Source organism: Hemitrygon akajei, chromosome 13 (assembly GCF_048418815.1).
Source record: "Hemitrygon akajei chromosome 13, sHemAka1.3, whole genome shotgun sequence".
Taxonomy (NCBI): domain Eukaryota; kingdom Metazoa; phylum Chordata; class Chondrichthyes; order Myliobatiformes; family Dasyatidae; genus Hemitrygon; species Hemitrygon akajei.
Window position 1 is genome coordinate 5,926,646 of NC_133136.1, and position 24,973 is coordinate 5,951,618.

A 24,973-nucleotide genomic window follows, 5' to 3' on the forward strand; every position below is an offset into this window, starting at 1 on the left:
GTAATGATGCAGCTCTATAAAACTCTGGTTAGGCCACACTTGGAGTATTGGGTCCAGTTCTGGTCGCCTCACTATAGGAAGGATGTGGAAGCATTGGAAAGGGTACAGAGGAGATTTACCAGGATGTTGCCTGGTTTAGAGAGTATGCAGTATGATCAGAGATTAAGGGAGCTAGGGCTTTACTCTCTGGAGAGAAGGAGGATGAGAGAAGACATGATAGAGGTACACAAGATATTAAGAGGAATAGGTAGAGTGGACAGCCAGTGCCTCTTCCCCAGGGCACCACTGCTCAGTACAAGAGGACATGGCTTTAATGTAAGGGGTGGGAAGTTCAAGTTATGATATGGATGATAATGTGGCAAATTGGATCAGCAAATTTGCTGATGATACAAAGATTGGAGGTGTAGTGGACAGTGAGGAAGGTTTTCAAAGCTTGCAGAGGGATTTGGACCAGTTGGAGGAATGGGCTGAAAAATGGCAGATGGAGTTTAATGCAGACAAGTGTGAGGTATTGCACTTTGGAAGGTCAAACCAAGGTAGAACATACAAGGTAAATGGTAGGACACTGAGGAGTGCAGTAGAACAGAGGGATCTGGGAGTACAGATACATAATTCCCTAAAAGTGGTGTCACAGGTGGATAGGGTCATAAAGAGAACTTTTGGTACATTGGCCTTTATAAATCAAAGTATTGAGTATAAGAGTTGGAATGTAATGGTGAGGTTGTATAAGACATTAGTGAGACCGAATTTGGAGTATTGTGTGCAGTTTTGGTCACCTAATTACAGGAAGGATATTAATAAGGTTGAAAGAGTGCAGAGAAGGTTTACAAGGATGTTGCCAGGACTTGAGATACAGAGAAAGGTTGAATAGGTTAGGACTTATTCCCTGGAGCATAGGAGAATGAGGAGTGATTTGATAGAGGTGTATAAAATTATGATGGGTATAGATAGGGTGAATGCAAGCAGGCTTTTTCCACTGAGGCTAGAGGAGAAAAAAACCAGAGGACATAGGTTAAGGGTGATGGTGGAAAAGTTTAAAGGGAACATGGGGGGGGGGGGGGGCTTCTTCCCACAGAGAGTGGTGTGAGTGTGGAATGAGCTGCCAGATGAAGTGGTGAATGCAGGCTCACTTTTGACATTTAAGAAAAACTTGGACAGGTATATGGATGAGAGGTGTTTGGAGGGATATGGCCCAGGTGCAGGTCAGTGGGACTAGACAGAAAAATGGTTCGGCACAGCCGAGAAGGGTCAAAAGGCCTGTTTCTGTGCTGTAATGTTCTATGGTCCTATGGGGATATTAGAGGAAGGTTCTTTACTCAGAGTGGTTGGTGCATGGAATGCACTGCCTGAGTCAGTGGTGGAAGCAGATACACTAGTGAAGTTTAAGAGACTACTAGACAGGTATGTGGAGGAATTTAAGGTGGGGGGTTATATGTGAGGCAGGGTTTAAGGGTCGGCACAACATTGTGGGCCGAAGGGCCTCTACTGTGGTGTACTATTCTATGTTCTAATGTTTGCGAATTCATGAGTCTGCTGGGAAAGTGCAAGGCTCAATGTTTGCGAATTCATGAGTCTGCTGGAGGCTGGAGGTGGAAGTCACCTGGCCTGAGAGTAGAGGACTGTGTATGTGCGTGGGTGGGTGGGAGAGGGGACTGAGCCTTGTTTTGCTGCTGTCGCTTGGCATGCTCTCATTTGTTGTGTTCTCTGCTGTCCTGCCGATCACGGTGGCCATGCAGTGTTGGCACCAGAATGTGTGGTGGCCCTCAGCACAACCTTGGGTGTGCTGGCTGTTAACACAATGATGTGTTTCACTGTATGTTTTGCTGTAATGGAATAAATAACTCTGTATCTTAAAATAGGCATGACTGAACATCAAACGTAATTAATTAGCTGAAAAACATTTGAAGAAGTTCCATTCGAGGTTTCAAGCTGAGACCCTTCATCAGGATGGCTTTTCATCGGGATTTCCACCATCTGCAGCACCTCGTGTGTCTCTGAAGAAGTTCCTGGCCCTTGACAAAACGGAATCGAACATTACAGGTAAAAGCCAAGAACAGCTCTTTGCCCAGTAACGTTTAATTAAACAGGCACAAAGTCAGTTGTGTCATTTTGCAATTATATAGATATTTTTGGGCAGGGTAACTTACTTAAATATAGTTCCTTGAATTCTGGGCGATTGGCGGAGGCACACAGCTGGTAGAAGATATGGTAGTTGCGTTCATCTTCTGCCTGATAAAGAGAAAGAGCAAACCTGATTCCTCATGGACAGGTAGACCGGGGGTAAGTTAGTAATGCCAACACCAGAACATGATTAACTAAATTACAATATAAATTACGAAAAGAAACTTGATATATATATATATATAAACTCTTTATTGTAATTTAGTTTTGAAGCTATACAGTGCCTATAAAAAATATTCCCCTCTCCCCCGGGAAGTTTTCATGGTTTATTGTTTCACAGTGGATTTAATTTGGCTTTTTTTGACACTGATCAACAGACAAAGACTCTTTCCTGTCAAAGTGAAAACAGATCTCTAGTAAGTGATCTAAATTACTTACAAATATAAAACACAAAATAATTGATTGCATAAGTATTCACACCCCACTCCTTTTAATATGACATGCCAAGTTATCACTGGTGCAGCCAAACAGTTTTATAAGTCACATAATTAGTTATATTGACATCACCGTGCACAGTCAAGGTACTTCAATTGATTGTAGTAAACCCAGCTAAACCAAGTTAATGTCCAGGAGAAGCCAAGTCAGAGTCCAGACTCAATTCAATTGAGAATTTGTGTCTGGACTTGAAAACGGCTGTTCACTCACGATCCCCATACAATCCGACAGAGCTTGAGCAGTTTTGTAAAGAATGGGGAAAATTTGCAAAGTCCAGATGTGCAAAGCTGATAGAGACCTATCCACACAGACTCGAGGCTGTAATTGCAGCCAAAGGTGCATCTACTAAATACTGACTTGAAGGGGGTGAATGCTCGTGCAATCAATTATTGTGTGTTTTATATTTGTAATTAATTTAGATCACTTTCTACAGGTCTGGTTTCACTTTGACACGGAAGAGTCTTTTCTGTTGATCAGTGTCAAAATAAAGCCAGTTCGAATCCACCATGATTCAATGTTGTACAGCAATAAAACATGAAAACTTCCAAGGCGGGGTGAATACTTTTTATAGGCACTGTATGTATTTCAATAATAAATTTACTTTGAACTTTAAACATACTTGATGACTTATGCCAGTGATATTAAACCTGCTCCTGACTCTGATTGCCAACATTCAATCTCTGTGTCACCTGAACTCCAACTAGCTGAGAAAATACAATCCCAGATTCAGAATCAGGTTTGTTATCACTGACGTTCATCATGAAACTCTTGTTTCATGGCAGCACTACATGCAAAGAAATTACTATAAGTTACAACAATAAAAAATTTAAAATAGTGCCAAAAGAGGAATAGTGATGTGGTTGGTGTTCTTGAGGTCATCAACTGATGCACCATCAATAACTCTCGGAGAAGGAAGGTGAACGATAGGCTTTTTTTAGCAGCAGAAGTGACCACAACATCTTGGAGACTGAGGGAGGAGCAGTGCCTCCAATCGCCTTTATACAGGGGTCTGAGGGAGGAGCCACAGGAGCAGTCAGCAGAGGGGCGTGTCCAGACAGGTATACACATAGGCAACACAAGTGAATCTGCAGATGCTGGAAATAAATCAAAAACACAAAATGCTGGCAGAACTCAGCAGGCCAGACAGCATCTATAGGAGGAGGTAATAACGACATTTTGGGCCAAAACCCTTCATCAGGAGTGGTGTGGTATACACATAGTTTACCACATCAACCATTCAGGAATCTGATGGCAGAAGAGATGAAGCTGTTTCTAAAGTGTTGAGTGTGTGTCTTCAGGCTCCTGTACCTCCCTCCTTAATGGCAGCAATGGGAAGAAGGCATGTCCCGGGTGATGGGGCCCTTAGAGATGGATGCCCATTCACTCATTTTGTATTGTCATCGGTCACAAGCTATGCCCAGAGTAATGTTCAAAAACCCATCTCAGCTTCTTGCACTGTTAAAAGTAATGAGTTAAAATGCTATTGGTTTACTAATATTTCAGATGATGTATCTCTATCATAACCATTATGAGGTAGATATTGACATCAGAAAAGTATATCAATATATGACCCAGGATGAGAATGCTTACATTGTAGTTGGCAAATGTGCAGCTGTTCTAATGTCTTGTGTTGTAGAGTCATTTTATTCTGAGAAGCACAACTGCAGTCTGTATCCAATTCTATGAAACTAATTCTGTCCTTACCCAAAGTGGCAACAGGAAACAGGAAAGTATACAATAAATAAATAAATAGATAGATAGATAGATAGATAGATAGATAGATAGATAGATAAATAAATAAATGGGACACAATTTGGAAGTGATTGGAGCAAGGTCTAGGGGGAATGTCAGGTGTTTTTACACAAAGAGTAGCAGATGTGTGGAAGGGGTGGGTAGAACATAGAACGTTAAGTACAGTACAGGCCCTTTGGCACATAATGTTGTGCCGACCTTTTAACCTACTCTAAGAACGAAACCTTCCCTCCCACACAGTCCTCCATTTTGCTACCATCCGTGTTCCTATCCAAGAGTCTCTAATGTATCCGCCTCTACCAATACACCTGGTCAGGCGTTGCAAGCACCCACCACGCTCTGTGTAATGATTTTACCCCACCTCTATGTGGTGATATCACGTGCAATGATGTGCCAGTGCATGATTGGACAGAGCACTGAGCATGTGCAGGATTGCCAGAATGTTCCAGCATGTGGCTGGGTTAAGTCATGTTTGTTTATTACTGTAAATAAAAGTTCTCTAATTCTTCCAGAGTATGATTCTTCATTGTTAACCCACGGTATGTTTAAACAGAAGTAACATAACATACATTATTTCCTCTAATCACCTTAGATTGTGCCCCCTTGCATTAGCTGGCTCTGGCTGTCCACTCGATCTATGCCTCTGATCATCTTGTACACCTCTATCAAGTCATCTCTCATCCTTCTTTGCTCCAAAGAGAAAATCCCCAGCTCATTCAACCTATCTTCAAGGACATGCTCTCTAATCCAGGCAGCATTCTGGTAAATCATCTAAATACATTAGGGATATTTAAGAAACTCTGAGACACGTGGGTGATAGTAAAGTGGAAGAAAAGGTTTGGTTGATCTTAGAGTAGGTTAAAAGGTCAGCACAGCATTGTGTGCTTTAAGGCCTGTTCTGTGCGGTATTGTTCTATGTTCTAAAAAACAAAAGATACAGAAAATCATAGAGGAGCAACTCAGCAGAGTGCAATTTATATGTTCAGCCTTGAACATTACAGGAGGCTTCAGAATTTTAGATTAAGTTAAGAATTTTAAGTGGATTAATATTCAACACATTATAATTTTGGCCCACACTGTGCATTCATGAATTTCTTTTATGCTGCAACTGACTAATCTAAAAATACTTTAATGTTTTGACCGTTCATTCCTGAAACATTGGTAGCTGACCAATCATGGACAACCAGGGTGGTGTGAAATGTCATGTTCCCATTTTCCTCTCAGGTCATTTCCTATGAAAACCTTCTACACTATCCACAAAACCGGTAACCTTCATGTCATTTGCAAATCCTTCCAATTATTTGTCTAAGCCATTTGTAAAAACCACAAAGAACAGGAGACCCAGAATAGATCCTTGCAGTGCACACCTGGTCACCAACATCACAACGGAATATGCTCCATCTACAGCACCTTCTGCGAAGCCAATTCTGAATTTATGTAGCCATCTGATTTTCTGAATAAGTCTATCATGGGGAACCTTGTCAAATGCTGTACTAAAATCCATATACATACAACACATCTGCCACTCAACCTTCATCAATTTATGCTGAGAAGCCAAAGTTGTCTCTCTCCCTTTAAACAGAATATTCCAAATTATTTTGCAATGGATATTCAACCAAGTTCTACTGCAGACATGTGTACCGACCTGGAAAACCACTCTTGACTTCTCCAGCAGATATGTCCGCATGTTGGCACCAATTATGTAATATCGGCGGTCAAAACCAATTTGGATATATTTCCCAAAGCGACTGCTGTTATCATTCCTTGTCGTCTTAGCATTACCAATGGCCTGTTTAAAATAAAGAATAATTACAGCATAGCAATATAACAATGCACGAATTACATACAATGAGTGGCCACTTTATTAGCTACATCTGTACACCTGCTGGCCAATTGATTCAGCTACATTGCAGAATAATCCCCTCCTGCCCTTCAAGCTAGGCTGCCCAGCGATCCCCGATTTAATCCTAGTCTAATCACAGAACAAGTTACAATGACCAATTAACCTACCAAACGGTATGTGTTTGGACTGTGGGAGGAAACTGAGGCAATAGGAGAAAACCCACTTAGTCACAGGGAGAATGTAGAAACTCCTTACAGGCAGTGGCGGGAATTAAACCTGGGTCTCCTGCACTGTAAACCACTGTGCTAACCACTGGACTACTGTACAAAATTCTAATCAGCCAATCATGTGGCAGCAACTCAATACATAAGAGCATGCAGACAGGGTCAAAAGGTTCAGTTGTTGTTCAGAATGGGGAAGAAATGTGATCTAAGTGACTTTGACCATTGGTGCTAGATGGTGTTGTTTGGCTGCCTCAGAGACTGCTGGTCTCCTGGGATTTTCAAGTACACCATTCTCTAGAGTTTACAGAGAATGGTGCGAAAAACAAAATAGCAGCCAGTGAGTAGCAGTTCTGTGGGTGAAAATGCCTTGTTATTGTGAGAGGTCAAAGGAGAATGGCCAGTCTAGAAGGCAACAGTGACTCAAATAACCACATGTTACACCGGTGGTGTGCAGAACGAGCACAGTGGATGCACATGTCAAACTCTGAAGTGGATGGGCTACGGCAGCGGAAGACCACACTCCTGTGGCCACGCTATTAGGCATACTCCTGTACCTAATGAAGTGGCCACCTAGTGTATGCTGTAGTAATGGGGGGGCACTTTCAGCCTTGTGCTCTCCATGTCCAGAAAGATACTGTGGAAATACATGATCATGGTCAGACCCTTCACCCTCAATAGTCACCAACGAGATGGTGCTGGAGATACACGTTGATGCTTTGTGGGCAGTTAACAAAACTGCTAGCTATTCCGCAAAATAGACTTTTTCTGTACTATGATCAGTGCAATCAATGTAATTTCCCTGTGGGACTGGTGTCTGTACGGCCTGATGTTTTTGCGGTACCCTGATGGACTGGGGAAGTGGTCTCGAGAGTGCAGGTACAGCTGTGGCTACCATTGCTAAAGCAGACTTCGGGCCAATCTGGGGCCCAGGCTGTGGAGTGAAAAACTAACTGCTGTTTATTTAATTTAAGCAACAAGCCAGGTTAAAAAGATTAAAGTGTCGAGGCTGAGGGCAAAAGACAAAATGGTGTTCAGCTCACTACTCCGTGAGGCTTTACTCACCTCAGCGCTGAACTGATTCCACAGCTGCAGCCTGCAGCCATCGGCATTCACCTCAGCGCTGAACTGTCTCCGTCTCTGTGGCCTGCAGCCATCAGCACTCACCTCAGCACTGAACTGTCTCAGTGACTGTGGCCTGCAGCCATCGGCATTCACCTCAGCACTGAACTGTCTCCGTCTCTGTGGCCTGCAGCCATCAGCACTCACCTCAGCACTGAACTGGCTCAGTGACTGTGGCCTGCAGCCATCGGCATTCACCTCAGCACTGAACTGTCTCCGTCTCTGTGGCCTGCAGCCATCAGCACTGAACTGTCTCAGTGACTGTGGCCTGTAGACATCAGCACTCACCTCAGCACTGAACTGTCTCAGTGACTGTGGCCTGTAGACATCAGGAATCACCTCAGCACTGAACTGTCTCAGTGACTGTGGCCTGCAGCCATCAGCACTCACCTCAGCACTGAACTGTCTCAGTGACTGTGGCCTGTAGACATCAGTAATCACCTCAGCACTGAACTGTCTCCATCTCTGTGGCCTGTAGACATCAGCACTCACCTCAGCACTGAACTGTCTCCATCTCTGTGGCCTGTAGACATCAGGAATCACCTCAGCACTGAACTGTCTCCGTGTCTGTGGCCTGTAGACATCAGTAATCACCTCAGCACTGAACTGTCTCCATCTCTGTGGCCTGTAGACATCAGGAATCACTTCAGCACTGAACTGTCTCAGTGACTGTGGCCTGCAGCCATCAGCACTCACCTCAGCACTGAACTGTCTCAGTGACTGTGGCCTGCAGCCATCAGCACTCACCTCAGCACTGAACTGGCTCAGTGACTGTGGCCTGCAGCCATCGGCATTCACCTCAGCACTGAACTGTCTCCGTCTCTGTGGCCTGCAGCCATCAGCATTCACCTCAGCACTGAACTGTCTCAGTGACTGTGGCCTGTAGACATCAGTAATCACCTCAGCACTGAACTGTCTCAGTGACTGTGGCCTGCAGCCATCAGCACTCACCTCAGCACTGAACTGGCTCAGTGACTGTGGCCTGTAGACATCAGCACTCACCTCAGCACTGAACTGTCTCCATCTCTGTGGCCTGTAGACATCAGGAATCACTTCAGCACTGAACTGTCTCAGTGACTGTGGCCTGCAGCCATCAGCACTCACCTCAGCACTGAACTATCTCAGTGACTGTGGCCTGTAGACATCAGGAATCACTTCAGCACTGAACTGGCTCAGTGACTGTGAACTGAAGCCATCGGCACTCCCACAGCACTGAACTAGCTCAGTGACTGTGGACTGTGGCCTGCAGCCATCAGCACTCACCTCAGCACTGAACTGTCTCCGTCTCTGTGGCCTGTAGACATCAGGAATCACCTGAGCACTGAACTGTCTCCATCTCTGCGGCCTGTAGACATCAGGAATCACCTCAGCACGGAACTAGCTCAGTGACTGTGGACTGTAGCCTGCAGCCATCAGCACTCACCTCAGCACGGAACTGGCTCAGTGACTGTGAACTGAAGCCATCAGCACTCACCTCAGCACGGAACTGGCTCACTGACTGTGGCCTGCAGCCATCGGCACTCCCTCAGCACGGAACTGGCTCAGTGACTGTGAACTGAAGCCATCGGCACTCCCTCAGCACGGAACTGGCTCAGTGACTGTGGCCTGCAGCCATCGGCACTCCCTCAGCACGGAACTGGCTCAGTGACTGTGAACTGAAGCCATTAGCACTCACCTCAGCACGGAACTGGCTCAGTGACTGTAGCCTGCAGCCATCAGCACTCAATTCAGCACTGAACTGGCTCAGTGACTGCGAACTGAAGCCATCGGCACTCAGCTCAGCACGGAACTAGCTCAGTGACTGTAGCCTGCAGCCATCAGCACTCAATTCAGCACTGAACTGGCTCAGTGACTGCGAACTGAAGCCATCGGCACTCAGCTCAGCACTGAACTGTCTCCGTCTCTGCGGCCTGTAGACATCAGGAATCACCTCAGCACGGAACTGGCTCAGTGACTGTGAACTGAAGCCATCGGCACTCACCTCAGCACGGAACTAGCTCAGTGACTGTAGCCTGCAGCCATCAGCACTCAATTCAGCACTGAACTGGCTCAGTGACTGCGAACTGAAGCCATCGGCACTCAGCTCAGCACTGAACTGTCTCCGTCTCTGTGGCCTGTAGACATCAGGAATCACCTCAGCACTGAACTGTCTCCATCTCTGTGGCCTGTAGACATCAGCACTCACCTCAGCACTGAACTGTCTCCATCTCTGTGGCCTGTAGACATCAGGAATCACTTCAGCACTGAACTGTCTCAGTGACTGTGGCCTGCAGCCATCAGCACTCACCTCAGCACTGAACTGTCTCAGTGACCGTGGCCTGTAGACATCAGGAATCACCTCAGCACTGAACTGTCTCCTTGTCTGTGGCCTGCAGCCATCGGCACTCACTTCAGCACGGAACTGGCTCAGTGACTGTGAACTGAAGCCATCGGCACTCCCTCAGCACGGAACTAGCTCAGTGACTGTGGACTGTGGCCTGCAGCCATCAGCACTCACCTCAGCACAGAACTAGCTCAGTGACTGTGGACTGTGGCCTGCAGCCATCGGCACTCAGTTCAGCACTGAACTGGCTCAGTGACTGTGAACTGAAGCCACCGGCACTCCCTCAGCACGGAACTAGCTCAGTGACTGTGGACTGTGGCCTGCAGCCATCAGCACTCACCTCAGCACAGAACTAGCTCAGTAACTGTGGACTGTGGCCTGCAGCCATCAGCACTCACCTCAGCACAGAACTAGCTCAGTGACTGTGGACTGTGGCCTGCAGCCATCGGCACTCAGTTCAGCACTGAACTGGCTCAGTGACTGTGAACTGAAGCCACCGGCACTCCCTCAGCACGGAACTAGCTCAGTGACTGTGGACTGTGGCCTGCAGCCATCAGCACTCACCTCAGCACAGAACTAGCTCAGTGACTGTGGACTGTGGCCTGCAGCTTTCGGCACTCAGCTCAGCACTGAACTGGCTCAGTGACTGTGAACTGAAGCCATCAGCACTCACCTCAGCACGGAACTAGCTCAGTGACTGTGGACTGTGACCTGCAGCCATCGGCACTCACCTCAGCACGGAACTAACTCAGTGACTGTGGACTGTGGCCTGCAGCCATCGGCACTCAGCTCAGCACTGAACTGGCTCAGTGACTGTGAACTGAAGCCATCAGCACTCACCTCAGCACGGAACTAGCTCAGTGACTGTGGACTGTGGCCTGCAGCCATCGGCACTCACCTCAGCACTGAACTGGCTCAGTGACTGTGAACTGAAGCCATCAGCACTCACTTCAGCACTGAACTGGCTCCGTAGCTGTAGACTCAGTTTTGGGGACTCCAGTTCATGTTCTGTGTGTGTGTTTTATTTTTACTGTTTGCATGATTTGTTCTTTTTTTGCATATTTACTGTTTGAAGGAGTGGGGTTTTTGTGAATTCTGTTGTGTTTCTTTGTTTTGGACTGCCTACAAGAAGATGAATCTCAAGGTTGTATATGGTGTACATATTTTGACAAGAAATATACTTTGAAATTCAATAACTCAAGTTACCAAGCAATTTCAACCTCTGCCTCTTACAATTTCATACACAACATTGCACTAAGGTTAACAACTGTGCATTAGAGTCATAGAGCACTACAACATAGAAAAAGACCCTTCAGCCCCATTGAGTCCATGCAGAACTATGAATTTGCCTAGTCCCATGGACCTGCACCATTGTACCCTCCTCTGTAGTTGCCTCTTGGTCTGTCACACACCAAGTCACTTTATTACCCCATATCATAACTAGGGTACAAATACCAAAACACTTACATTTACACAAAATGCTGGAGGAACTCAGCTAGTCAGTTGGGATCTATGGAGGGTAATAAACAGATAACATTTCGAGCTGATACTCTTCGTCCAAAACAACAGAAGCCAGGGAAGGGCAAGGAGCAAAAGCCGACAGGTGATAGATGACTCTAGGTGAGCAAGGTGGTGGGTGGGATGGAACAAAGTAAATATCTGGGAAGTGATAGGTGGAAGAGAGAAAGGGCTGAAGAAGGAGGAAGCTGATAGGAGAAAAGAGTGGACCATGAGAGAAAGGGAAGGAGGAGGGACATCAGAGAGTGATGATGGGTAGCTAAGGAGAGGAGCAGGGATGAGAGGGAAGCCACAAAGGGGAATGTAAGAAGAGGAGGGGGAGGAGAAGAAATGACCAGAAGGGCTTTGGGAAGAACAGGCAGAGGCAAGGTAACTATGTAAGTTCATTCCTTATTTCTTACTTAACTTTTGAGAGAATAGCGGATATGTCTACAGAGCCAGTGTTCTGTTCTGGATGTCAGACGTGGGATTTCTGGGAGACTACCAGCCTTCCCGATGACCACATCTGCACCAGGTGCATCGATCTGCAGCTCCTTAGGAATTGTGTTAAGGAACGGGAGCTGCAGCTGGATGACCTTCAGCTTGTTAGGGAAAGTGAAGCGGTGATAGACAGGAGCTAGAGGGAGGTGGTCAGCCCATGGCTACAGGAGACAGATAAATGGGTGACTATCGGGAGAGAGAAGGGAGAATGTCAGATAGTGGAGAGAACCCCAGTGGCTGCCCCCCTCAACAATAAGTACACCATTTTGAGTACTGTTGGAGGGGAACGACCTACCTGGGGGAAGCAACAGTAGCCATGCCTCTGGCACTGAGTCCAGCCCTGTGGCTCAGAATGGTAGGGAACTGAAGAGGATGGCAGCAGTAACAGGGAACTCTATAGTCAGGGGGCAGATAGGTGATTCTGTGGATGTGATAAAGAAACACAGATGATAATTTGCCTCCCAGGTGCCAGGGTCTATGATATTTCTGAATGAGTCCACAATATCCTGAAAGGGAGGTTGAGCAGTCAGAAGTCATGGTATATATTGGTATCAATGACATAGGTAGAAAAAGGGAGGAGAACACAGGGAATTACGAAGGAAGCTGAGAAGCAGGACCTCAAAGGTAGTAATCTCAGCATTGCGGCAGGGGGATGTGAACCAGTATGACAGAGCTGAGGATGAGCTAAGAGGTTTACAAGTAGATGACGGGTGTAACAAGAATGTAAGGAAGGACAGGCCAATAACTGGGAACCATGCAGACAGAGCAAAGAGTTAAATTGTACCACAGGTGCAATAATCAAAAGGGGAAAGATTGCTAGACTGAAGGTGCTGTATTTAAATGTGCATAGCATTCAGAATAAGGTGGACAAACTCGTGGTGTAATTAGAGATTGGTTGGTATGACGTTGTGGGCATCACTGAGTTGTGGCTGAAAGAAGGCCACAGTTGGCAGCTTAATGTCAAAGGATGTACTTTGTATCGAAGGGACAGTCAGGAAAGCATAGGAGGTGGTGAGGCTCTGTTGGTAAGAGATGGAATTACATCTTTACAAAGAGGTGACATAGGGTCGGAGAATGTTGAATCTTTGTGGATGGAATCAAGAAACTGTAAGAGTGAAAAAAACATTAGGGAATCACATATAGGCCTCCAAATAGTAGTCAAGATGTGGGGTTGAGTTTGCGAAGGGATGTGGGAAAATATGTAAAAAGGTTAATATTACAATTGTAACGGGGGACTTCAATATGCAAGGGCATTGGGAAAATCAGGTTGGTGGCAGATTGTAAGGGAGGGAATTTGTTGAATGCCTACGAGATGGCTTTTTAGAGCAGCTTCTTCTTGAGCCTACTCCATAAAACCATAGAACATTACAGCACAGAAACAGGCCTTTTGGCCCTTCTTGGCTGTGCAGAACCATTTTTCTGCCTAGTCCCACTGAACTGCACCTGGGCCATATCCCTCCAAACCCCTCTCATCCATATACCTGTCCAAGTTTTTCTTAAATGTTAAAAGTGAGCCTGCATTTACCACTTCATCTGGCAGCTCATTCCACACTCCCACCACTCTGTGTGAAGAAGCCCCCCCTAATGTTCCCTTTAAACTTTTCCCCCTTCACCCTTAACCCATGTCCTCTGGTTTTTTTCTCCCCTAGCCTCAGTGGAAAAAGCCTGCTTGCATTCACTCTATCTATACCCATCATAATTTTATACACCTCTATCAAATCACCCCTCATTCTCCTACGCTCCAGGGAATAAAGTCCTAACCTATTCAACCTTTCTCTGTATCTCAAGTCCCGGCAACATCCTTGTAAACCTTCTCTGCACTCTTTCAACCTTATTAATATCCTTCCTGTAATTAGGTGACCAAAACTGCACACAATACTCCAAATTCGGTCTCACTAATGTCTTATACAATCTCACCATTACATTCCAACTCTTATACTTAATACTTTGATTTATAAAGGCCAATGTACCAAAAGCTCTCTTTAGGACGCTATCCACCTGTGACACCACTTTTAGGGAATTATGTATCTGTACTCCCAGATCCCTCTGTTCTACTGCACTCCTCAGTGTCCTACCATTTACCTTGTATGTTCTACCTTGGTTTGACCTTCCAAAGTGCAATACCTCACACTTGTCCGCATTAAACTCCATCTGCCATTTTTCAGCCCATTCCTCCAACTGGTCCAAATCCCTCTGCAAGCTTTGAAAACCTTCCTCACTGTCCACTACACCTCCAATCTTTGTATCATCAGCAAATTTGCTGATCCAATTTGCCACATTATCATCCAGATCATTGATATAGATTACAAATAACAATGGACCCAGCACTGACCCTTGTGGCACACCACTTTTCACAGGCCTCCACTCAGAGTAGCGATCCTCCACTACCACTCTCTGGCTTCTTCCATTGAGCCAATGTCTAATCCAATTTACTACCTCTCCATGTATATCTAACGACTGAATCTTCCTAACTAACCTCCCATGCGGGACATTGTCAAAGGCCTTACTGAAGTCCATGTATACAACATCCACTGCCTTCCCTTCATCCACTTTCCTGGTAACTTCCTCGAAAGACTCTAATAGATTGGTTAAACATGACCTAACCACGCACAAAGCCATGTTGACTTTTTCTAATAACTCCCTGTCTATCCAAGTACTTGTAGATCCTATCTATTAGTATTCCTTCCAATAATTTACCTACTACCGATGTCAAACTTACCGGCCTATAATCTCCCAGCTTACTTTTTCAGCCTTTTTTAAACAACAGAACTACATGAGCTATCCTCCAATCTCCGGCACCTGACCTGTGGATATCGACATTTTAAATATTTCTGCCAGGGCCCCTTCAATTTCAACACTAGTCTCCTTCAAGGTCTGAGGGAATACCCTGTCAGGTCCTGGGGATTTATCTACTCTGATTTGCCTCGAGACAGCAAGCACCTCCTCCTCTTTAATCTGTATAAGTTCCATGACCTCCCTACTTGTTTGCCTTGTTTCCATAGACTCCATTCCAGTTTCCTTAGTAAATACAGATGCAAAAAAACTATTTAATATCACTCCCATTTCTTTTAATTCCATACATAGCCGACCACTCTGATCTTCAAGAGGACCAATTTTATCCCTTACTATCCTTTTGCTCTTAACATACCTGTAGAAGCTCTTAGGATTATCCTTCAACCTGACTGCCAAAGCAACCTCCTGTCTTCTTTTAGCCCTCCTGATTTCTTTCTTAAGTATTTTCTTACTCTTTTTATACTCCTCAAGCATCTTATTTCCTCCCCATTGCCTAAACATGTTATACATCTCTCTCTTCTTCTTTATCAGAGTTCCAATATGCCTCGAGAACCAAGGTTCCTTATTCTTATTCATTTTGCCTTTAACCCTGACAGGAACATACAAACTCTGCACTCTCAATATTTCTCCTTTGAAGGCCTCCCACTTACCAATCACATCCCTGCCAGAGAACAACCTGTCCCAATCTACGCTTTTTAGATCCTTTCTCATTTCTTCAAAATTTGGCCTTTTTCCAGTTTAGAACTTCAACCGGAGGACCAGATCTATCTTTATCCATGATCAAGTTGAAACTAATGACGTTATGATCACCGGAACCAAAGTGTTCCCCTACACACACCTCCGTTTTCTGTCCTAACTCATTTCCTAATAGGAGATCTAATATTGCATCCTCCCTAGTTGGTACATCTATATATTGATTTAGAAAACTTTCCTGAACACATTTTACAAACTCTAACCCATCTAGACCTTTAACAGTATGAGATTCCCAATCAATGTGTGGAAAATTTAAATCCCCTACAATCACAACTTTCTGTCTCCTGCAGTTGTCTGTTATCTATCTGCAGATTTGCTCCTCCAATTCACGCTGACTATTGAGTGGTATATAACACAACCCTATTACTGTGGTCATAACTTTCCTGTTTCTCAGCTCCACCCATATGGCCTCAGTAGACAAGCCCTCTAATCTGTACTGCCGAAGCACTGCTGTAATATTTTCCCTGACCAGCAAAGCCACCTCCCCCCCACCCTTCATCCCTCTGCCTCTATCACATCTGAAACATTGGAACCCTGGAACATTGAGCTTCCAGTCCTGCCCCTCCTGTAGCCAAGTTTCAGTAATGGCTATGATGTCATAATTTCACATGTCAATCCAGGCCCTCAGCCCGTCTGCCTTCCCCACAATACTCCTCACATTGAAATATACACACCTCAGAAGATTATTACCATCACACACAACCTTACTATTTGTGACTTTGCATGAACTACTAACATCATTTATTTTTACCCCCATCCACTACCTACTCTGGCACTCTGGTTCCCATCCCCCTGCAAATCTAGTTTAAACCCTCCCCAATAACACTAGCAAACCTCCCTGCAAGTATATTGGTCCCTTGTAGTTCAGGTGTAACCCGTCTCTCTTGTACAGGTCCCACCTGCCCCAGAAGAGGTCCCAATGATCTAGAAATCTGAAACCCTGCCCCCTACATCAGTTTCTCAGCCACGTGTTCATCTGCCAGAGCATCCTACTCTTACCCTCACTGGCACGTGGCACAGGCAGCAATCCGGAGATTACTACCCTCAAGGTCCTGTTTTTCAACTTCCTACCAAACTCTCTGTACTCACTCTTCAGGACCTCCTGACTCTTTCTACCTATGTCATTGGTACCGATGTGTACCACGACATCTGGCTGATCACCCTCCCACTTCAGAATGCTGTGCACGCGATCAGAGACATCCCTGACCCTGGCACCCGGGAGGCAACAAACCATCCAGGAGTCTCTGTCACGACCACAGAATCTCCTGTCTGTGCCCCTGACTATGGAGTCCCCTATCACTACCGCTCTCCTCTTCTTCCTCCCTCCCTTCTGCACTGCAGAATCAGACTCAGTACCAGAGATCCAGCTGCCACAGCTTGTCCCAGGTAAGCCATCCCACCCAACAGTATCCAAATCAGTATACCTGTTTTGGAGGGGAAAGGCTGTCTGAGATTGGGTGATGTGTAATAACCCAGATCTTATCAGGGAGCTTAACGTAAAGGAACCCTTAGGAGGCAGTGATCATAATATGATTGAATTCATACTGCAATTTGAGAATGAGAATCATAACTCACATATATCAGTATCACAATGGAATAAAGGGAATTACTGAAGCATGAGAGAGGAGCTTGCCCAGATGGATTGGAGGAGGATACTGGTGGGGATGAGCTAAGAGGAGAGATGGCTGAAGTTTTCTGGGAATAGTTCACAAGGTGAAGGATAGATTTGTTCCACACAAGAAGTTGTTTTCAAATGGCAAGGGTAGCAACCGTGGGTGACAAGGGATGTTAAGGACTGCATAAAAGCCAAGGAAAGGCATATAAGGTAGCGAAGGAGAGGCAGTGGATGTCATTTATTTGGATCTTCAGAAGGCATTTGATAAGGTGCCACTTATGAGGCTGCTTAACAAGATAAAATCCCATGGCATTACAGGAACGATACCGGCATGGATAGAGGAATGGCCGACTTGCAGGAGGCAGCGAGTGGGAATAATGGGGGCTTTTCTGGTTGGTTGCTACCGGTGACTACTGGTGTTTCTCAGGGGTCAGTATTGGGACCACTTCTCACATTGTTTGTCAATGATTTGAATAATGGAATTGATGGCTTTATGGCTAAGTTTGTGGATAATACAAAGATCGGTGGAGGGGTAGGTAGTGCTGAGGAAGCAAAGCAATTGCAGCAGGACTTAGACAAATTGGAAGAATGGTCAAAAAAATTGGCAGCCGGAATACAGTGTTGGGAAATATATGATAATGTATTTTGGTAAAAGAACATCCAGGTGGTCTTTTGCAAACTTGAGATTTGCAGAAATGCTTTTTTGGAGAGGAAACAGTGGTTTCCTCCATGGCGTCCTTCCATGAACACCATTCTTGCTCAGTGTTTTTCTTATAGCAGACACATGAACAGAGACTTTAGCAAGTTCCAGAGATTTCTGCAGGTCTTTTGCTGTTACCCTTGGGTTCTTTTTCACCAACATTGCATGTTGTGGTCTTGGTGTGATCTTTGCAGGACGCCCACTCCTAGGGAGAGTAGCAACAGTATGGAGTTTCCTCCATTTGTAGACAATTTCTTACTGTGACCAATGAACACTCAGCTCCTTAGAAACGCTTTAGATACACTTTACTTTGTTTATTTATGTGTAATTCATCTGTAGATTTTATTCTTACTTTCCTAAGTTATTGTGTGTTATGTGCATGTGATGTGTACTACTCTGCTTTACACCCTGGTCCAGAGAAACATTATCTCATTTGACTGTATACGTGTATATAGTTAACAATAAACTTGACTTGACTTGAAATGGGAGATTCTACCTCTTAACTTTCTGTTGTAAGCAAATCTAAAGAAGACCAACATTCAAGATTGAAGTCTATCACTTGTACATTGAAAGATACAGTGAAATGCATCTTTTGCATCAACCGAGGTTGTGGTGTGGGCAGCCCACAATTGTCGCCACACATTCCAGCATCAACATAGCATGTTATAACATACATAGCATGTCATTCTTACCCTCGGCCGATAGGCTCTCTAATGAGTCAACCTATAACTGGGGAGGTGACGACCCTCTCCTGTTAGAATGTTTGAGGTAAATTATTTTCAATCTTTCTACTTCTCTTCTAATATTTGTATATCTCTGTACTTGTAATGCTACTGTGACATTGTAATTTCCTTTGGGATCCAAAAAGTATTTTATACTTTATTATTTATAAAGTATTTATTATTTATGAAGTATCTATGTCATACAGTGGTGCTAGGAAGTCTGTGAACCCTGTAGAATTTTCTCTGTTTCTGCATAACTATCACATAAAATGCAAAGATCTTCACATAAGTCCTAAAACTAGATAAAGAGAACCCAATTAAATAAGTAACACAAAAAATGTCATACTTGTTCATTTAGTTATTGAGAAATAATGCTTTCTACAAAAGCTATTTGGAATCAGGTGTTCCAATCAATGAGATGAGATTGGAGGTGTGGGTTGTAGAGATGCCCTGCCCTATAAAAAAGACACACAAAGTCAGGTTACTGACAGAGCCTATTCATCTCAAGAAAGACCTCTTTATGTGCACCATGCCTTGATCAAAACAACTTTCAGAGGACCTTAGAAGAAGAATTTTAGAGAAAATTCATGAAACTAGAAAAGGATACAGACAGGCATACTTTATTGATCCCGAGGGAAATTGGGTTTCATTACAGCCGCACCAACCAAGAATAGTGAAGAAATATAGCAATATAAAACCATAAATAATTAAATAATAATAAGTTAATCATGCCAAGTGGAAATAAGTCCAGGACCAGCCTATTGGCTCAGGCTGTCTGACACTCCAAGGGAGGAGTTGTAAAGTTTGATGGCCACAGGTAGGAATGACTTCCAATGACGCTCAGTGTTACAAAAAAAATACAAAAGCATTTCTAAAGACCTGAGTGTTCATTGGTCACAGTTAAGAGAGATTGTCTAGAAATGGAGGAAACTCAGTACTGTTGCTACTCTCCCTAGGAGTGGGCATCCTGCAAAGATCACACCAAGAGCACAACATGCAATGTTGGTGAAAAAGATTCCAAGGGTAACAGCACAAGACCTGCAGGAATCTCTAGAACCTGCTAAAGTCTGTGTTCTTGTGTCCACTATAAGAAAAACACTGAACAAGAATGGTGTTCATGGAAAGACACCACAGAGGAAACCACGGCTCTCCAAAAAAAAAATTGCTCCACATCTCAAGTTTGCAAAAGACCACCTGGATGTTCTACAATGCTTCTGGGATAATGTTCTGTGGACAGATGAGAGAAAAGCTGAACTTGCTGGTAGAAATGCACATTACTATGTTTGGAGGAAAAAGGGCTCAGCACACCAACACCAGAACCGCATCCCAACTGTGAAGCATGGTGGAAGGAGCATCATGGTTTGGGACTACTTTGCTGCCTCAGGGACCGGACAGCTTGCAATTGTTGAGGGAAAATTGAATTCAAAATTGTCTCAAGACATTTTACAGGACAATGCCAGCGTAGCAGTCCATCACCTGAAGCTTAACAGAAGTTGAATATTATAACAAGACAATGACTTGTAAGACAAGAGTAAATCAAAAACAGAATGGTTTAAAAAGAAGAAAATTCATGTTTTGGAATGGCCGAGTCAAAGTCCTGACCTTAATCCTATAGAAACATTTTGGAAGGACCTTTCACAAGCAGTTCATGTAAGGTAGCCAACCAACATCCCAGAGTTAAAGCAGTTTTGTCAGGAGGAATGACCTAAAATTCCTCCAAGCCGCTGTGCAGGACTGATCAACAGTTACCGGAAGTGTTTGGTTGAAGTTAGTGCTGTACGAAGGGTAGTGTCACACTAGTTACTGAAAGCAAAATGTATTATTGGATAATTTTTCTCAATAAATAAATGAACAAGGATAATGTTTTTTGTGTTATTTATTTAATTGGGTTCTCTTTATCTGGTTTTAGGACTTCAAAGAACTGATCACATTTTAGGTCATATTTATGCAGAAGTTGAGAAAATTCTACAGGGTTCACAAACTTTCTAACACCACTGTATCTAAATCAAGATCATCATAAATTTACAATGACTTATTCTGAATGAACGTACTTACCTCCATAATTGGACTTGAGGCCAGGACCTTCTCCTCGACATTTGCTTCGCTGGCTGAGCCACCCACAGTGACAAAGTAGCGCATGGCGTACTTGGCAGACACTGTCTTTCCAGCTCCAGACTCACCGCTCACAATGATCGATTGGTTCTTCTCATCTCTGAGGCAGGAAAAAAAAGACATTTACAACTTAAATCTGTGCCACTCCATTAGAAAGCAGTGCACCTCAACTCTCCACTCTCAGTCCTGGTGCAGGGTTCAAAGCACATTTATGTCACTGCATACAACCCAGAGATTCATTTTCCTCCAGGCATTCACAGTAGAAAAAAAGCAAAACAATAGAATCGATGAAAAGCTGCACACATACAAAGACTGACAAACAGCCAATGTGCAAAAGAAGATAATCTGAAGAAATACAGAAAGACAAATAATAAAAAATAATATATAAATAAGATTCAAGTTTAAAGACTATTTAATGTCATTTCCAGTATACAAGTGTAAAGGAGAATAAAGTAATTGCTATTCCAGATCCAAATCAGCACAAAAAACACAATGTAAAGTACACAATAATTTTAAAAACACAATAAATATAAACACATAAGATAGCTTATACACGTAGATTAATTGTATGTTCATAAAGTGACACCAGGCACAGGAGTGTCTGTACATAAGGTGACAGACAGGAAATGATAAAGTAGTGGTGGTTGGGGGTGTGGAGGGGTGGGTTAGTAGGTGGAGGTGTTGATCAGCCTCACTGCATGGGGAAAGTAACTGTTTTTGTGTCTGGTGGTCCTGGAGTGGATGCTACGTAGTCTCCTCCCTGATGGGAGTGGGACAAACAGTCCATGAGCAGGGTGGGTGGGATCCTTCATGATGTTACTGGCCCTTTTCTGGCACCTTTCTGTTTTTATGTTCTTGATGATGGGTAGACTTGTGCTGGTGATGCATTGGGTGGTTTTTAGAGTGAGTGGAGGTGTTGATTAGCCCTACTACTTTGGGAAAGCAAATAAATAATATTGAGAACATGAGTAGTGGAGTCATTAAAAGTGAGTCCATAGGTTGTGGAATCAGTTCAGAGTAGAGGTGAGTGAAGTTATCCACGCTGGCTCAGGAGCTGGATGGTTGAAGGGTGATAACTGTTCCTGAACCTGCTAGTGAGGGACTTGAGGCTCCAGTACCTCTTTCCCAATGGTTCACCCCATGACACCTTCAACTTCCTATTCATACAGGTACTTTACTAAGATTAAAGGTTAGCTTTATTTGCCAATGTACATCGAAACATAGTGAAATGTGTTGATTGTGTCAAATTAAATCAGTGAGGATTGTTCTGGGGCAGCCCACAAGTGACACCATGCTTCCATCACCAGCATCGCGTTCCCACAATTTACTAACCTTAACCCTATCTGAGCTGACCAGTTCTATTTCAGATTGCTAGCATTTTTATTATTGCCAGCTGTTCTTTGAGAGGGTTTATTTATTTATTTAGAGACATGGCACGGTAACAAGCCCCTTCCCACCCAACGAGCCCAAGCCGTGCAGTTACATCCACATGACCAGTGAACCCACATGTACCCGGGAGGAAGCCAGCGCAGCTGGAGGATCCCCACGCATTGCCGTGGAGACTGCACCGTCTCCTTACAGACAACAGTGGGAAATGAATGCTGACCACTGGCGCTGCTTAACGCTAATCGCTAGGCCACCATGACTCCTTATACTAAGCACTCTTATTACCTCCATCGGTGGAGGACATTATCATTGAACACATCTACCAAAGAACAGCCTTCCATTTCAAACACAAGAGATTCTGCAGGTCCTGGGAAATCTTGAGCAACACACACAAAATGTTGAAGGAACTCAGCCAGTCCAGCAGCATGTATGTGGGAAGAGCAAACCAGAACCCACCATCCCTGGAACTTCCTTCATATTGGACAATTCTCTCAATCTTTGTGATATATAGGAAAGTTGAAAAGGGGAATCCAGGGAACAGTGGATCTGTCGAGGAGACTTGGTGTGTAATTGGTGGTGTCTTGACAGATAGACCTCAGTATGTGCGGTTGGGAGACTGTAGGTCTGACACGGTGGTCAGCAGCACAGGAGCGCCGCAGGGAACCGTACTCTCTCCGGTCCTGTTCACCCTGTACACATCAGACTTCCAATATAACTCGGAGTCCTGCCATGTGCAGAAGTTCGCTGATGACACAGCCATAGTGGGGTGTGTCAGGAATGGACAGGAGGAGGAGTATAGGAAACTGATACAGGACTTTGTGATATGGTGCAACTCAAACTACCTGCGTCTCAATATCACCAAGACCAAGGAGATGGTGGTGGACTTTAGGAGATCTAGGCCTCATATGGAGCCAGTGATCATTAATGGAGAATGTGTGGAGCAGGTTAAGACCTACAAGTATCTGGGAGTACAGTTAGATGAGAAGCTAGACTGGACTGCCAACACAGATGCCTTGTGCAGGAAGGCACAGAGTCGACTGTACTTCCTTAGAAGGTTGGCGTCATTCAATGTCTGTAGTGAGATGCTGAAGATGTTCTATAGGTCAGTTGTGGAGAGCGCCCTCTTCTTTGTGGTGGCGTGTTGGGGAGGAAGCATTAAGAAGAGGGACACCTCACGTCTTAATAAGCTGGTAAGGAAGGCGGGCTCTGTCGTGGGCAAAGTACTGGAGAGTTTAACATCGGTAGCTGAGCGAAGGGCGCTGAGTAGGCTACGGTCAATTATGGAAAACTCTGAACATCCTCTACATAGCACCATCCAGAGACAGAGAACCAGTTTCAGCGACAGGTTACTATCGATACAATGCTCCTCAGACAGGATGAAGAGGTCAATACTCCCCAATGCCATTAGGCTTTACAATTCAACCGCCAGGACTTAAGAACTTTTTAAAAGCTATTATTAATGCTTTTTGAGATAGTGATTTAGATGCATATCATATTTTTTACTGAGTTAAGTATTGTATGTAATTAGTTTTGCTACAACAAGTGTATGGGACATTGGAAAAAAAGTTGAATTTCCCCATGGGGATGAATAAAGTATCTATCTATCTATCTATCTATCTAATTGAACACTCTCGCAAATTTCTACAGATGTACTGTGGTGAGCATTCTAACTGGTTGCATCCCTGTCTGGTATGGGAGGGGGGCACTGCACAGCATCAGAAAGAGCTGCAGAGGGTTGCAAACTCAACCAGCTCCATCCTGGGCACGAACCTCCCCAGCATCCCGGGCACCTTCAAAAGGTGATGCCTCAAACAAGTGGAACTCATCACCCAGAACACGCCCTCCAGGAAGGAGGTGCAGGAGCCTGAAGACACACAATTAATGTTTCAGGAACAGCCTCTTCCTCTCCACCATCAGATTTCCGAATGGACAATGTACATTACTTCAATTTTTTGTTCTCTTTTTACACTACATATGTAATTTAATCTTCTATAATATTTTCCATTGTAATTTAGAGTTTTATTATTATATATTGCAATGCACTGCTGCTGCAAAACGAACTCTGACATTAAGCCTGGCTCTGATCATGCTGGGCCTTGCGGCAGGTCAGACGATAGATAACCTGCTGGTCTGATGCCAGTTGTAACGGCTGGTCATACGTAATTGCTGAATGAAGTCCTTCGGATTGGAATGTGTCAAGTCAGAAGGCACAACTCAGAGGGGGGATGGGCAGGCTGGAGGGGGAGGGGCATGCCTCAGTGGGGATGGGGGTCACCTCAGAGGGGTGGGGCACGTGTCAGAGGGAGAGGGGCATGTGTCAGAGATGGGGCATGCCTTAGTGGGGGATGGTCACTCAACAGTGGGGGAGGGGCATGTCTCACAGGGGCAGGGGCAAATCTGAGAGATGGAGGCACACCTTAGTGGGGGAGTGGCATGCTTCGGTGTGGGGGTCATGCCTAAGAGTCAGGGGTATGCCTAAGTGTGGGGGGCATGCCTTAGAGTGGTAGGGGCATATCTTGGGGGGGGCACATCTCAGTGCAGTAGGGACATGTGTCAGAGGGGAGAGTAGAAGAGCACAATCGATAGATAATTCAGTAAGAATGGGAGTGGGCTGGACAAATCAAATGACAGGCAGCCCGAGCTGACCCATTGTGCATTTCTATGATAATCAGTATTTACTAAGGAATTTGTCTTTCCTTATCACACAACATTTTGCATAAATGGAAATACCTTCTCTCCAGGCAACAGGATAGTATGCATGCAGACTCAAATTCAAGTACAAGCTCAGTTTCCTATCATTCATCTGTACAGCTGTATACAGCTAAACAAAACACAACTCACACAAATAACAAATAAGGCAATTTTAACATAAGGCCATAAGATGTAGGAGCAGAATTAGGCCATTTGGCCCATCGAGTCTGCTCTGCCATTCCATCATGGCTCCATTTTTCCTCTCTCAACCCCAATCTCCTACCTTCTCCCCGTATCCCTTCATGTTCCTTCCAATCAAGAATCTA

General features: G+C 44.6%; 1 protein-coding gene across 1 annotated transcript in view; it reads right to left on the reverse strand.

Annotated features, from left to right (window-relative positions):
* myo5b (myosin VB) overlaps positions 1-24,973 on the reverse strand; it is a 288,715-nt gene that overhangs the window by 162,517 nt on the left and 101,225 nt on the right. The window contains exons 5-7 of the mRNA XM_073064077.1: positions 20,514-20,670; positions 6,014-6,157; positions 2,148-2,229 (exon numbers count right to left, since the gene is read on the reverse strand). Of these exons, the coding sequence (XP_072920178.1) occupies positions 2,148-2,229; positions 6,014-6,157; positions 20,514-20,670 (383 nt within the window). The remainder of the gene's footprint in view (positions 1-2,147; positions 2,230-6,013; positions 6,158-20,513; positions 20,671-24,973) is intronic.